Below are 15883 nucleotides of genomic sequence, written 5' to 3' on the forward strand. Positions count from 1 at the left end.
AGCAGTTTGAATTCTGTTGTATGCACATCCCGACCACGGTCCCCAGAGGATCGTAACGTGTCAATGTCCCAATTTGTTTTGATGCAGTAAAGCATTATATTTGCATATGCTAACTGGGGTTTATGGTCCGTTTTGTCATCTGGAGTAAAGGTGGCCATACATGGATAGATCCGCTCGTGTGGCGATGTCGCCAAACGAGCAGATATCCCTCCGATATGCCCACCTTGAGGTGGGCAATATCGGGCTGATCCGATCGTGGGCCCTAGTGCCTAACGATCGGATCCTAGCGTTCGCAAACGGGCGGTCGGATCGCGGGACCGCATCAACGAACAGATGCGGCTGCGATCCGACGGGATTTTTAATCCCATCCGATCGAGATCTGGCCCGTCGGGGGCCCCCATACACGGGCCAATAAGCTGCCGACTCGGTCTGTTGGCAGCTTTTATCGGCCCGTGTATGGCCACCTTAAGTGCAGTTTTACAGATAATTATAAGAGTATCAGGATATGTGGTGCTGTAGAGGAGTTTTTAAGATGCCAGCTACTATGAGGGGTGGGTTGTGATTCTAGCTGATATCAAGATGGCATGTGTGTAAAATGAGAGGCCAGGCAGGGCTGATTACTAATCCCAGTCAGGCCCTGTCTGCTGAACTCCTTTATACACCATATGTGTGTATTACACATATGCAGATTTAACTGTGTAATTTTACCATCCCAGTAAATGATGAACAGTGTCATGTAAATTAATATCTGTGACATAATGTGAAAGGCAGTGATTTGGTTAACATCAATAAAGTCTGCAGAAATTACATACTATTCCATGAGGATTTGAAGGGATTAATCGGCATTAGGCTGTATTGCTGCTTAGTGTTTGAGGGTAAAGGCAGAAAGAGCAGATTTATTCTACTGCGGGTTAGAAGCTGCTATCCCACTAACGTTTACATTTCAGCACTTTTAAAACTGAATCTTCTACAGTTCATATACTTTCTGATGTATACAAGAGACTAAACTGGCCAAACTGAAGAAATTCACTAATTGATTTTCATGAAAACTGACCAGTTGTAATACGAGAAGGAACGAATTCTCAGCAATCACAACTGTTTGTTATACTAACCTTTAAAAAATGTCAATTTCCTTGTGGGGAGAGCATTGGATCATGGCAGTCTTAGTTCTTCAGTTAGGTAAGTACAATACAATAATAATACAATAATGTCAGAGTGTATATGCTTATCTTTATGTAATGCTACTTGTATATTTAGTGCTGCACTGTATTATAAAGTAATACTACAAAAAAAAGGTTTGACAAACAATGCAATAAATAAATACACACATTTACAATTATTTCCATGTGCTAGAAGAGACATAGGAAGAAGGTGGTCAATGCCCTGTACAGTTTATAATCTAAGTGATGATTTATCAGTAGTATTGATACTACAAAGCTGCTAAAAATCCAAAAACCCTGTCAAAATCATGTAAAAGTCAATGGCAGATGTCCCTTTAATAAGATGTTTCTTGCCTTCATGATCTTCAAGGGTTGGGGGATGGTTTTTGTTCGATAATTTGAAAAAGTTTCTGGCATCAAATTGAAAATGAAGTCGCATAATTTAATTTAATACACTATCTTGTCACATCTTTTTCCTGGAAATGCTTCTTTCACACAGATTTATTGGTAAATCAAGGGCATTTGAATTTATATTTATATATATATATATATATATATATATATATATATATATATATATATATATATATATATATATATAAAATAGTATATTAACTTGACTTTATTGGAAATGTTCAAGTATATATTCTGTACCTTATTTTTATATTCAGGTTTGAGGATAACTGTCAAAATAACATCATGTTTGCGCGAACATTTGGCACTCTAGTATGTCCAGCCATTTTAAGTTATCTTATATTAATGTTTTAGGTTTATTTTGGCTAAATGATATGGATTTTGAGTTTTTATGGTATTGTCCCCTTCTAGATTTATGCACAGTTAAGTGCCTCTGCTCTATGGAGGCAGAGTCCCCTGTAACTAAAATACCTCCATCTCTAAAGCATATTTTATATAAACGTGTTTTCATTAACTATGCTTGTTATTATGGCTCCATTGTCTCAGCATACTGTATGCATGTGCTGGGCATATGATCAAAGGATGCATCAACTTCACATTCACTCCTTATGTACATATGTCCCAACATGGCCGCTGTCTCCTGGTGTGGAGGGAAAAGTGCTTGCTAGGGAGCTTTTCTTTAAAATAAAAAACTGTAAAAAATTAATACAATTGTTTTAATCTGGTAACGCCTAACTCTGGTGGGGGAAACAATTTTGATGTGATAGTGGCCCTTTAAAATCAGCTCCAACCTACTTGCCATCCTCTTCCCCAAAACAGTTGTACCATCATAGTTGAGATGGATGTCATGCCTGACAAAGGGCCTGGAGCCAATGGAAACATCAGCCCATGCATTCATCTGCCTAAATTCCTGCTCAGGGGCAATCCGGCGCCTAGTGCACCCTATGGGGGGGGCTGCATTGCTACTGCAAAGACTGCAACTGTCCTCTTCTGCCGAAATTCTGATGTAAAAAAAAAAATTAAAAGTTACCAATAGTGGCTTTTTGCTGTCCCTGGTAACTTGTGGGGTGCTGCTACCTGAGGCAAGTTCCTCAACTCGCTTCATGGCAGCAGTGCCTTCCTGCTGCTGCTCTAACATGGCACGTGTAATTCATGTAGTAATATGTATGGGGCCTATGAATGGATATATGAACCTTTTACCTGGCTGTGGTAAATTGTGCAATCTACATTTCACACACTATAATGGATAATATAATAAATTATACAACAATGCATGCCTCCCAATTGTCCCACTTTTCACAGGACAGTCCCAATATTGAGCACACATCCCATTGTCCTAGATTTTAATGTGAATGACCCATTTTATTTGGCTTCTCTTCAGATGCTTCATGCATCTGCAATCCTGCAATCCAAGATGGCCATGGAAACAGCCATTTTGGATTTTTTTTTCAGATAGAGGAAGCAGAGTGCCAAGAGAGAGCAAAGCAGCGAAAAAACTTCGGTGTTGGTATTCTGCTTGTGCAATTGAGGTTATAAATGGAGTGCTCAATGGCCATTTTGCAGTGATTGTACTGGCTTGTCTGGGTGCTTACTCTTCTTAGTGGCAGCTTCCTATGGCACGCGGGGTGCGCACATCCGCATTTTACGTGCCATGCGTAATGACGTCATCGCGTTTTGGTGCAAAATTCTAACTATTTAAAGGGGCTTCAGGCTAGAAGTCTTTGCCCATTGTTAGGTCTAATTTGTTAGTATCTAGGTGTGATTTTTGTCTGTCTATATTCTGGTTTTGATCCCTGCCTGTCTGACTCTTCTGAATTCTGCTAAACGTGACCTTTGCCTGCCTGACCATTCTGTACTGACCCGACCTGTCTGACAGAACCCTGTCTGTATCGACCATGGCCTGCCCGACTATTCTTGAACTCTGCCTGCACCGACTGTGTTATTTTTTAAACTCACACTGGTTAGAACTTCAGACTTTTATTCAGAGAGCTTATAGTACACAGCAGTAGAGCCTCATGGCTGAATATCAGTTCCTGAACAAACGAGAGTCTGATAGTAAGAACCAAAGAAACACTTAGCGACTGAAGCCCTTTAGTGGCTGGAGGTAAACACACCACATCTTCCCCTTTCAGCCTGTGAAAATAAGAAAGATGAAAAGGAAGAAATACTGTAACATTAACAATTATAACTTGCAAACATTTTTCTTAAAGTGAACTGAAAGTCTCAGAGAGTCTAAAATGAGAACTTTGTTGTTCAATTAGACGCAATGGTTTGCGACTAACTCGCCCAGATGAAGTTACTTCCTGGCTGTCTCGCTCTTGTGTTGCACCTATTGTGCTATTATTGGTTTCAATGACCTGAGCAAAAGGTACTTGTTCCTCTGGAATTTGTAAAAGATGTCTGCAATTTCTACGCAGGGTCTGCCCTGTATCTATACGAACCACATATGACCTTGGGCTCAGTCTATGAATAACATTGGCAGGCACTTCCCAAGATTTGGAACTTTGGATGTGAACTCTACTATTGTCACTCAAAGGTGGAAGTTCTCTGGAATATTTGGCATAGAACCACAGAAACACATATTATCGACTGAAGCCTGACTATTCTTGAACTCTGCCTGTATCGACCCCGGCCTGCCTGGCCATGCTTTATCGTTTAATCAGTGAGAACCTGGTGTTGCCTTCCGTCCTAAACCTTGGAAACAAACGTGCCCCTTTGCTAGTTCAGAACGCTTGCTTTGCTGCTCTCAAGTTAAGACCTGGTGGCATCTGAGTTGCTGGAGGCTGCTACAGGCAGAAGATTGAGCGTGACCAGGGAGCCTAGCACTTGTTCTGAATTTAGGGAGCCGTATGTGACAATTTTGTTTGGTGATTATACTGCCACATCTGGGGTGCGGTTTGCAGGGGCATGGATTCAAAAAATTTTCAAGGACATTAATTTGTCCTTCTTTATGGGGCCTGTCTATAAAGAATTATATAAAATACCTTACTTACACTAAAACAGTGGGAACTGAAGACCACAATATGCTTGACATATTTTTAATATAATTTTATGTAGTTGCCAATGACAACACCACGTGATATTTGACAAATAAATATTTTGTATATTTTCTACAACTTTTTATATACATGTTTGATTTGCATTACATCTTCAGCTTTTAGACTGTAGTAATTCATCTATTAAAAACTATAATTTGGTAATTTGTGTTTTATATACAACTATATACTGTATATAGAAAAAAACATTCAGAAGAAAAAGGAGTTGGGGAGCTACACAAGCATGAGAAATAATCTTGGGGTGCCAAATAAGGGCTGTGATTGGCCATTTGGTAGCCCCTATGTGTATTGTCAACCTACATTGAGACTCTGGCAGTGTTTCTGGTTTTTAAACAACCAAAACTTGCCTTCAAACCTCAAATTCAAAAATAAGCACCTGCTTTGAGGCCACTGGGAGCAACATCCAAGGGGTTGGAGAGTAACACGTTGCTCACGAGCTACTGGTTGGGGATCACTGCCTTAAAGGGATACTGTCATGGGAAAAAATGTTTCAAAATGCATCAGTTAATAGTGTTGCTCCAGTGGAATTCTGCACTGAAATCTGTTTCTCAAAAGAGCAAACAGAGTTCTTTTTATTTCATTTTGAAATCTGGCATGGGGCTAGACATATTGTCAGACTTCCCAGTTTGTTGTGCTCTGATAAACTTCAGTCACTCTTTACTGCTGAACTGCAAGTTGGAGTGATATCAGCCCCTCCCTTTCCCCCCAGCAGCCTAACAACAGAACAATAGAAAGGTAACCAGATAGCAGCTCACTAACTCAAGATAACAGCTGCCTGGTAGATCTAAGAACAGCACTCAATAGTAAAATCCAGGTCCCACTGCGACACATTCAGTTACATTGAATAGGAGAAACAACAGCCTGTCAGAAAGCAGTTCCATTCTAAAGTGCTGGCTCTTTCTGAAAGCACATGGACAGGCAAAATGACCTAATAGCTGCCTACACAGCAATATTACAAGTAAAAAAAATTAAACTTGCTGGTTCAGGAAATTTTATATTGTAAAGTGAATTATTTGCAGTTTAAACAGTGTAATTTAGAAATAAAAACGACATCATAAAAATCATGACAAAATCCCTTTAATATCTTGGAATTACAGATATATAGATACACACATATACATAAGAAGGTCCCTGTGTGGACCGAAACGTCACATTGGCTGTTCATGTAATACCCAACACACTTTCACATTTTTCACAAGATATCTCTGTGTTGCTGGTCTGTCCTTGAAATATTTAAACTGTTTACCATGCACCCGTGGCGAATTTTACAGGCGGACTGCTGCCCAAGGCGAGATGAGTTCTTTTTCTCTGTTATAATAAAACAGTAGCTTGTACTTGATTCAACCTAAGATTTAATTAATCCTAAGGTTTAAATAATATATTCTGGACCAAAAATATTGACCTTTCGGGCAACTCCGATAGATATAACTGTTTAAGGCATACTTTCACTGCACTTCCTGAATTCTGTTAACCCTAGGGTTGCCGACTCTCAGTTGAGCTAAAATCAGGTAAATAGAAGCCTAGTTATGCTAATGACAAAAGTGCTCACAGAAGCTCAATGAGTTATTTTAGACCACTTATTTGTTTGGGTTTATATCCTATTTAAGGCTAATACAGTCACCATAATCCAATCACAATGAGATAAATGTCTAAAATTGAGTCACTGCTGAAAAAAAAGCTTAACCAAAGTTTACTCTTTCCTGGACCTATGCCTAAACACTACTTAAATATATTATAACACAAAAAGCTGGTGTGCTCACAAGACCCATCCACTAAGCGCAGAGAAAGTAATATGGTAACTGTTTTTCAATGTAGGGAACAGACCTATACACTGAGAAGACTACACAACTGCTCTGTAAGTGAAAGGCCCAAAATATGAGGGCTGATGACAAGACTCAGCAATCTAACTACCCTAAAGGAAAATTAAGATTACCTTAATAACAGCAAGGTATTTGTGACCCCAAGGATAAATGGTTAGAAAAATAACATTTTTAACAAGCTGGATCACCAATCCTTAATAGAGACCTACCAGCAACATTCAATGCTAATTTAACATCTCCTCCTTGGTGGTTTTATAGCAATTCACAATTACTTTCATTGTGACTAGATCACACTTTCACATATTGGTGGGTTTCAGCTGAAACCTACCTGAATGTAAACATTCAGTGGTGTAAAAACCCCTAGGGCCCCCATAAAAAATCTTGGAGGGGAGGGGCAATGTAAATAGTTCCGTTTGACAACGAATTCTACCTCCTGGAGGAGTGGGGACTGCTATCAATTGATTTTAAATCAGCTGTTTGATACCATTTACCAAATAAAAGCTTTTCTAAAATCCCCAAATACTACACAGGGCAATCTGAAAGTTGAGCTTTAATTCAGAAGGCTATCAGTAAGATCATGTACTGAAACAAGTAAGCAATAAGAAATAAAATAAATAATGTGATCATTTCTTCAGTTCAGCAGTGAAAGTATTTTTATCCATTTTTGAATAATGGCATCACATTAGCAAGTCGCCAATCTCTTGGCACCATACCAGACATTAAGTAAAGCGATTTAAGAACCACAGAGCTAAGCTCCTTTAATACCTAGGGATGGATACCATCAGGTCCTGGACCTCTCACATTTTCACATGTTTTAGTCTATTTTGACCTTGCTCCAACCAGTCATCTATACGAAGCCTTTGCAAAATAGTTTCTCAGCCATATAAACAGAAGAAAAACATCAGTTTACAGCCTCCCTCTTGCACCAAGAGTCACACACTCCCTTGTTTAATTTTTATTAATTATTATATTTCTGTTTATAAAAAAAGTAACCCCATTTTAAAAATTTTGCTTGTCTGATATCCCCCTTAAGTGCCTTTTTTCCAGTGTAAACAATCTCAACTTGGTCTTCATAACTGAGATTTCCATGCCCTTTACCAGCTTAGTTGCCCTTTATGAACTCTAATTCAATAATGCCCTGTTTGAGAGTTGGAGACCAAAACTGTACAGCATATTCTAGATGGGGCCTTACCAGTGCTCTGTACAGTGGACGAAATACCCCCCTCACCCCCCAGTGCTTACCTTTTCTGCGCCGGAGTGAGTCTTGAGGGGGCTGCATCGCTAATGCAGAGAATGCAATTGCATGCTCTAGAAAAAGACGATATTATGGTTTAAAAATGGAAATTTAGCTCTTAAAGGTACTGAGCGTTTTTTGCCACCCCTGGTACCCTGCCCTCCGTCACTCGTTCCACCATTATGCGCGCGAGCATGCAGGGTGGGGGGGGGGGCGGGATGCCCGGATGGGTTGCCTATGGCAGCCTGGCCAGGCCCTGCACAGCACCCCTGTCTTTTAATTCAGCTCAAAACCTTGTCTGCCTTTGCAGCTGCTGACTGGCATCTCTTCTGAATAAAATGCTATGGCCAGTGACGGACTAGCCCACCGGGATACCAGGAAAAGTCCCGGTGGGCCCAGGTGTCAGTGGGCCCTTATGCTGCTAAGCATTTGGCCTATTTCATAGCCATTCCCTATTTCTATGAGAACAAAGAGGTTAAATAGATAGAATAATAGAATATAGTATGTAAAGAAAAGAGACTAGGAGAATAGAGGTTGAGTGAGGAGAGTAAGAAAATTGTAGGTTGAGGCCCTGGTCTAAGGTTTTTTGGTGGGCCCTTGTCTAAGGTTTTTTGGTGGGCCCTTGGTGTCCCAGTCCGACACTGGCTATGGCTAAATCCAAACAAGGGAAAAAAAAAGACGGGGTCACCTCGCACACCCTGGCTGTCCAAATCTAGTGTAACCTGGTGCTCGATGAAGGAGGTATTGGTGGCCTCAACGACAGACAGAGAAGTAAAAAATCACCGGCACAACAGGATATTTATAGCAGGGAAACCCTTGCTCGTTTATTTGCGGATGCAACGTTTCGTGGCGTAACCCCTTTGTCAAGCATCAATGTCATCCAAATAAATCACATCTACTGCTACTAGCAGTTTTAGAAAATTAAAGGGGTGGTTCACCTTTACTTTTAGGGACCTATTTAGTAACATTCTAATTTCTATTTTTTTATTTCTCTAAAACACAAAATTCGACATTTATAAAAGTTTGAAAACCACAAAAATGACGGTCATATAGACATTGAGGGGTGCTGTGCTGATCCTCGGACCTCTTTAAGCCATTCAGAATTTTAGAGGTTTTTGGATTTTTTTTCACTAGTAATTTTTATATATCAAATCTTTTATTAAATTACAAGGCATTTTTTATTTTAGAGAGAAATAGAGTTTAATAGTAGTTTTAAAAAACTCTGAAACCACTAAAATTCCAATGCTGATAAATGGGCCTCCATGTATGTTGTATATTATCCTATTACTTGCAACTTTGAGGTTGATCTTCATTATTTGTTTTTTTTTATAGTTTTTAAGAATTTGCCTTCATTGCCTTCTACTATTATTGATAGTGGGGCTAATAGCAGTAGCACCCAAGAAAAAGTAACCAAAGTAGTGTTTTACTAGGAAATAAGCAACTGGACACAAAAATGATAATGTACCCCCTACTTAAATTTATATAAATATTAGTAGTCGCTTTGGAGTTATGTGACCCCCTGCTTGCTTGCGGGGGTCGGCAGATCGGGGGCCAGGGCTGACCGGGTTTTTCCCCCGGTGTTCCGCCGGCCCAGTCTGACCCTTAGCTCCATTTATAAATGATGACATTACTAAGAGTCGTTTATAAGGATATAGTTTACCGGATATTCTTGGCTCTTATTTATTATATAGGAATACAAAGACAAAATGCTGCACCCACAGTTCTTAACAAAAGTGAGAGTATTTTTATTGAAAATCCAATGTTTTGATTTTGAAGTTGTAGATCTCCTCCAGGTGATTAAAATGAGGATATTTCTGGAGGATGCTACAGTCAAAGGTTATAGCAGATGAAAGGTCTGATGGTGGTCCTCCTTCATTGGTGGGCCCTGGGTAAATGACACTTTTGGTCATTAATAAAAATGACTCTGACTGGAAGAAACATTGCATGTTCTACTCTTCTGTCCAGTGCTAGATGTCATTTAATAAAGAATAGTGTAGCCGTGTCACATAGAAGTAAAAGCTTGCAAAATACAAAGTTGGTCTGTTGACAGATTCTGCAGAACTTTATACCGGGTTCCAGTACAAAACCCACATCACCCACACAAAGATATTGTAAAGAAAATATCTACTTTATTACAGAAACATGTGAAGTACAAAAAGTCTTACACATTTTCTGCTTTATAACACAACCATTGACTGTGTATTATTAATCCAGGATGGAGAACCAATATCTTATGGTACCTTTCCCAAAAGCTGAGACATGGACCCACTCCAAAAATCCAGGCCCTTTTTTGTCAATCAGTCATTGTTAGGGATGCACCGAATCCACTTTTTTGGATTCGGCCGAACCCCCAAATCCATTGCGAAAGATTCGGCCGAATACTGAACCAATTCCGAACCCTAATTTGCATATGCAAATTACGGGTGGGAAAGGGAAAACATTTTTTACTTCTTTGTTTTGTGACAAAAAGTCACGTGATTTCTCTCCCCACCCCTAATTTACATATGCAAATTAGGATTCAGATTCGGTTCGGCCAGGCAGAAGGATTTGGCCGAATCCGAATCCTGCTTAAAAAGGCCGAATCCTGGCCGAATCCCGAACCGAATCCTGGATTCGGTGCATCACTAGTAATTGTAAAATGGGAGAGCTGGAGGTGCTGATGCTGGAGGGAAAATATGATGTGATTGGTGTGGCTGAAACATGACTGAATGAGTCGCATGACTGGGCAGTTAATATCTGCGGCTATACTTTGTTTCGGAGGGACAGAGGCAATAGAAAAGAAAGAAGGGTATGTCTGTTTGTTAGGCAGGATTTAAAAGCTTATATAAAGGAGGAGGTTATGTTAGAAAATGATGGGGCAGAAGTCTTATGGGTGGAGTTCTTCACAAATTGTAAAGAGTCCAGCAAATTAATTGTAGGCGTATGCTATAGACCCCCTAATGTAAGTGACGAGGAGGAGGCTAAGCTCCTAATGCAAATAGAAAATGCTGCTTGGGTAAAGTAATGATAATGGGGGATTTCAATTACCCAGTTATTGACTGGGGCAACAGTACTGCCAGTTAATGGGAACATGTTTATAAACTTGTGTATGTCAATTTTATGGCACAGCTCAATCTAGTCAGTGGCTTACTCAGGATATGATCCATAAAGCTTTAATAAAAATTAATGTAAACAAGGCTCTGATGCCATACACCCCCAGGTTCTAAGAGAGCTTAGTTCAGTTTTAGACCAGCCCCTATTTCTGATTTTCTCAGATTCACTTTCATCTGGTATGGTACCTATGGATTGGAGAAAAGCTGATGTCTCTGAACTAGTTTGGTCTATCAATGAATCATTTAGATCCGAGAGGGCTTGCTCAAATGATACCTGTTCGGTTGTCAGGCTGTTTGATGAGTGTGTTAAATCATATGGATTTTGTATAATATTATGTATACATATATAAGGGGATCATATAATAATCTCCAATGCTTTATTGTTGAACTTGATGGACGTGTGACTTTTTTTCAACCTAACTTTGTAACTATGTTACTATGAAGATCCAAATTACAGAAAAAACCCTTATCTGTAAAACCCCAAGTGCAGCGCATTTTGTATAACAGGTCCTATACCTTTATTTAATAATATATAAAAATAAATATGGTAACTTATTTTTCATTCTCTCTTTTACTGAAGTTCTTGCCCAGAGCCATGTGAATGCTGGCAGCCCAAAGTGCAACACTATATATAAAGGTTTTGCTGAGTGTCTTATCAGCTTTGGGGACAGTCTAATTGAAAATGTTCAGCAAAACCAAGAAGAAAAAATTCTGGAAAACATTCAGGAGCTGCAATCCTTATGCAAGTATGTATGATTTTACCTGTACATTTTTAAAGAGAAAGTTGTTTGCATTTTTATATTCCGATTTTCTAATAAATAAGCACACATTTTAAATTTTTGACAGTTTTTCACATTAGAAAAAAACTCTTAGGGGCAAATTCACTAAGCCGCGAAGCGCCGAACGCTAGCGTTAATTCACTAGCGTTTGGCATTTTCGCTACTGCGCAAATTCACTAACGAACGCTGGCGTAGTTTCGCTAGTGTTACTTCGCAACCTTACGCCAGGCGAAGTTTTGCTAGCGACGAAACTACGCAAATTCACTAACTTGCGCAGTGTACTGAAAGCTACCTTTTACGCTAGACTTCCTTTGCCACCTCAGACCTGGCGAAGCGCAATAGAGTAGATAGGGATTGTTTAAAAAAAAGTCAATTTTTTTTCTAAGTCCCAAAAAACGCTGGTGTGTTTTCTACATGATGGCTGAAAGGCTGAAAAAGATCGAAAAATTTTTGGGGCTCCCCTTCCTCCCCCGTACATTTCCTGACTCATGGCAACTTACCTAGACAGTGGGCACATGTGTAGGGCAAAATAAAAATTTTATTTGCTGATTTGAAGGTTTTCTAGCCATTTGTAGTGCAGATACGTGTTCCTCCATTGAAATTTGAATTTCACGCCGTATGCAAATTAGCCTTCACTAGCGTAACTTCGCTTTATATAGCGAATCAACGCTAGCGCAACTTCGCAACCTTACGCTACCCCTGTGCGAATTTGCGGAGCCCTTGCGAAACTACGCCTGGCGAAGTGCGGCGAAGTTGCGCCTGGCGCAACTTCGCATCTTAGTGAATTTGCCCCTTAGTATCCTAGTATATATGCTTTAAATATATAATTCAGCACATGCATCTAAGGTAAGCATTTCTTTATTCATTGTCTTTTAATATCTAAGTTTACATGCGCAAGGGTAATACTGTCAGAAATGTCTTGGGGTGGCTGCATGTCTTTGCATTGGGCCCACTGATACCTTACAGTGAACCTGACATTACACATCTTAATATCTAGTCACATTTCTGCCACAATTTTTTCGCTCTTACACATTTCTATGCCCAATTTCTCCTTAGTTCTCCTGTTTTTTCCCACTTCTACCTAATAACATATGCTTTCACTTAATTTACTTTTTTTTCCCCACTTCCTTGGTCATGGCCAGTTTTCTCACGATTTATTCTTCTCCTTTAATGATCTCGCCTTCATCCTATCCTTATTCCTCTATACTTTCATTACACTCTCTCCTTCTTTCTTGTTATTTTAACTCTCAATCTCCTCTTTTGTCTTCCACCCCCACTCTCTTCAAACTCAGCTGCCATCGCCACACTTCGCCAGGCGAAACTTTGCTCAGGCAATGCTAATCCACTAAATTGCGAATTTTCGTCGCTGGCGCCGAACGGTTGCAAAGTTTCACTAGCGTTAATTCGGCAAGCATAGCGAAGTTGCGCTAGCGTAGGCTATTTTGCATATGGCGGGAACTTACATTTCAATGGACATATATGGTGCATCAAATACATTACACTACACAAGCCCAGGGAACCTTAATAAAAGAAAATAGAGTTGTTATAATGCCCTACACATGAGCCCAGTGTATAGTTTATGTGCCATATGTTAGGAAATGTAGGGGGGAAGCAGGGTACCCTAAAAATAATTCACTCTTTTGCAGCCTATCACCCTGAAAAAAGGTAAAGACGCCAGCGTTTTTTTTAGGAACTCCTATCTACTCTGTTGAACTTCGCCTGGTCTGAGGTGGCGAAGGCAAGTCTGGTGCAAGAGACTCAAATCAAAAACTTAGTGAATTGGCGTAGTAACACTCTATCGCCAGAGCGAGTGCGAAGTTGCGCTAGAGTCTATTTCCTTCGCTAACGAAAATATGCCAGCGTTAGTCACTTCGCCCTTTAGTAAATTTGCCCCTAAGCGCCTACTTTTCTTTCTCCAAAATCTTGTCTGCTTTCCCATGTTTGTAGCTCCCCCTCCCATTATGTTCTCCTTTTCCACTCTAGTTTCTAGTTCACAGCAATATTAATGTCTTACGTGTTTCCTTCTCCATAACCTTGTTGTTCCATGTACCATACTGGCTATCCAGCATGCTTTCTAATTAAAGACGGTGTATTGCTGAAAAGCCATATTTTCTGTTCTTTCACATTTTTCACAATTTCATATGTCTTTTATATCAGTGTTTCTGAACTATGTTATAATTGGGGTTGATTTTCAGTAAAAAAAAAAAAAGAGTAAATCACATGGCCTGATCTTATTGTACAGAATGTGTGGGTCCCAAGTGGGGTTTTTTCACCAAATGTGCACAGTTTCATTGGCCAACTTCAAACACTATGATACCATGCTTTTTTTGTAGTGATGCAACTGACTGCTACTCGAGCAGAAGTATTTATTATAATCTGGACATCCACATAAATGATCAATTTGCACAATATTCAAGATATCTGTAAAACTAATTAGCAGGTGTCAAGCTTAAATAGAGAATACAAATAGCAAGAATAAATAAATGTATAAATTCAAACATCTTCAGCATGAATATGAATTAGTTATAGCTATCATTATTACAAGTGCTCTTGACATTAAGGTCTTTTCACTTATTAATTTGAATGTTTAATTTTAGATCATGGAATGATTTCCAAAAGTGCACAAGCAATGTTCTGGTCAATTGTCCAGAGTCGGCTGCTACAGTCTGGGAGTCTCTGCTTCGTGAATCCAGGAAAGTCCAATACCAAGGAAATTTGCATGGCATGTGCAATGCCCAGACACTACTTACAGCCAGGATGGGAGGTTCTGATGAAACTAATAAGGAGACACTGAGAGGCTTAGGATATGGCCTACAAGGCAACCTGCTGCTAGTTTTATTTTTATTAATTTTGCTATGGTATATCTTTCAGTGGGTCTAATAAATATTAGATTAAATATTATATACAAGTTTTTTCAAACTCACAATCTTGTTGGCATCAGATTAAAGATAAATGCAAAGCAAAGCAATGAAGAGTGAATATGCACTGAATAGCATGAAGGAAACGGATATTAATTGGAGTCTGTAACCATTTTGTTTGGGTATATTATTTATTTGTGGGTTTTAGATATTTCATATGTTAATTTCCATTGCGTCTATCCCAAGAACAAAATGAAAATTCACATAAGCAGGGCTGCCATTAATAATCATGCCCCTGAAGTATCTCCCACACATACACACAATTCACCCAAATTTTAGTCACTCCCTGCAAGTTCCACCCTTCTCAAATTCCACAAATAACGGTTTCCCATATTCAAGCTACTCTCTTCTATGGGTACTGCAGTACCCACAGTAGTAACAAATATTATTACCATGTCCCTTACAAGTTGCATACTTCTATGATGCTATGCAGATGACTTTTAGGTTAACATAAATATAATCCTCCCCAAATTATTATCCTCATGCTAAACATACAAATATCTTAATATTGGCCACCTGAGCTGCAGTGTTCCAACAATATGCAGGTACTTGCTTCCATCTTTCCTAGTTTGTACAAGTAAACCAATAGGAGCTTAGAAGGAAATGAGTGAGATGGCCAGGCTGACCATTTCAGAGATGTACATTTAGAAATAACCAATGCCTACAGCTACAGTCAGTGTAAGCCAGCAGTCTAAATATGAAAATGGGTTCCCACCCTTTCTATTTATCACCATCGAAATGCACCACAATGTCCATAGCTTCCTTAATACAGGTATGGGATCCATTATCCGCAAACCCGTTATCCAGAAAGCTCAGAATTACGGAAAGGTCATCTCCTATAGACTCCATTGTAATTAAGTAATCCAGGGTTTTAAAAATTATTCCCTTTTTTTCTGTAATAATAAAACAGTACTTGATCCCAACTAAGATATAATTAATCCTTATTAGAGGCCAAACAATCCTATTGGGTTTATTTAATGTTTACATGATATTATAGTAGAGTTAAGGTATGAAGCTCCAAAGATCTGTTATCTGGCAAACCCCAGGTCCCGAGCAGTCTGGATAACAGGTCCCATACCTTTACTTTAAACTGTTTGGTTTCTGTTTTGGGGACAAGCATTCATTTTGATCTGCCTATGGTTTCCTTTCATATATGTGTTTTAAATTTTAAATACACAAAGCAAGCTACTTCTTATTATGCTGGAAGCAGCATGTTTATTAAGAATATGCCAAAACCATAATCATGAATTAAATGTTTGGTCAAATTAAAATTTGAAAGCTAATTTGCATATTCATAATTGAGCAAAATGTAAAAATGGCATCATCTGAAAAAAAACTTTGTTTTATAAACCTACATACATCATTTACCATTCATACATATTTTACCATCAGTTTTTGTACTTTTTAAAT

General features: G+C 39.1%; 1 protein-coding gene across 1 annotated transcript; it reads left to right on the forward strand.

Moving 5' to 3' along the window:
- Window positions 1–456: 456 nt before the first annotated feature.
- On the forward strand, window positions 457–14745 carry nrn1l.S (neuritin 1 like S homeolog). The gene is made up of 3 exons (XM_018259824.2): window positions 457–1179; window positions 11357–11522; window positions 14153–14745. The coding sequence occupies exons 1-3, from the start codon at window positions 1122–1124 to the stop codon at window positions 14433–14435; spliced, it is 507 nt and encodes a 168-aa protein (XP_018115313.2). The 5' UTR covers window positions 457–1121; the 3' UTR covers window positions 14436–14745.
- Window positions 14746–15883: the final 1138 nt, after the last annotated feature.

This window comes from Xenopus laevis, chromosome 4S, assembly GCF_017654675.1.
Source record: "Xenopus laevis strain J_2021 chromosome 4S, Xenopus_laevis_v10.1, whole genome shotgun sequence".
Classification (NCBI taxonomy): Eukaryota; Metazoa; Chordata; class Amphibia; order Anura; family Pipidae; genus Xenopus; species Xenopus laevis.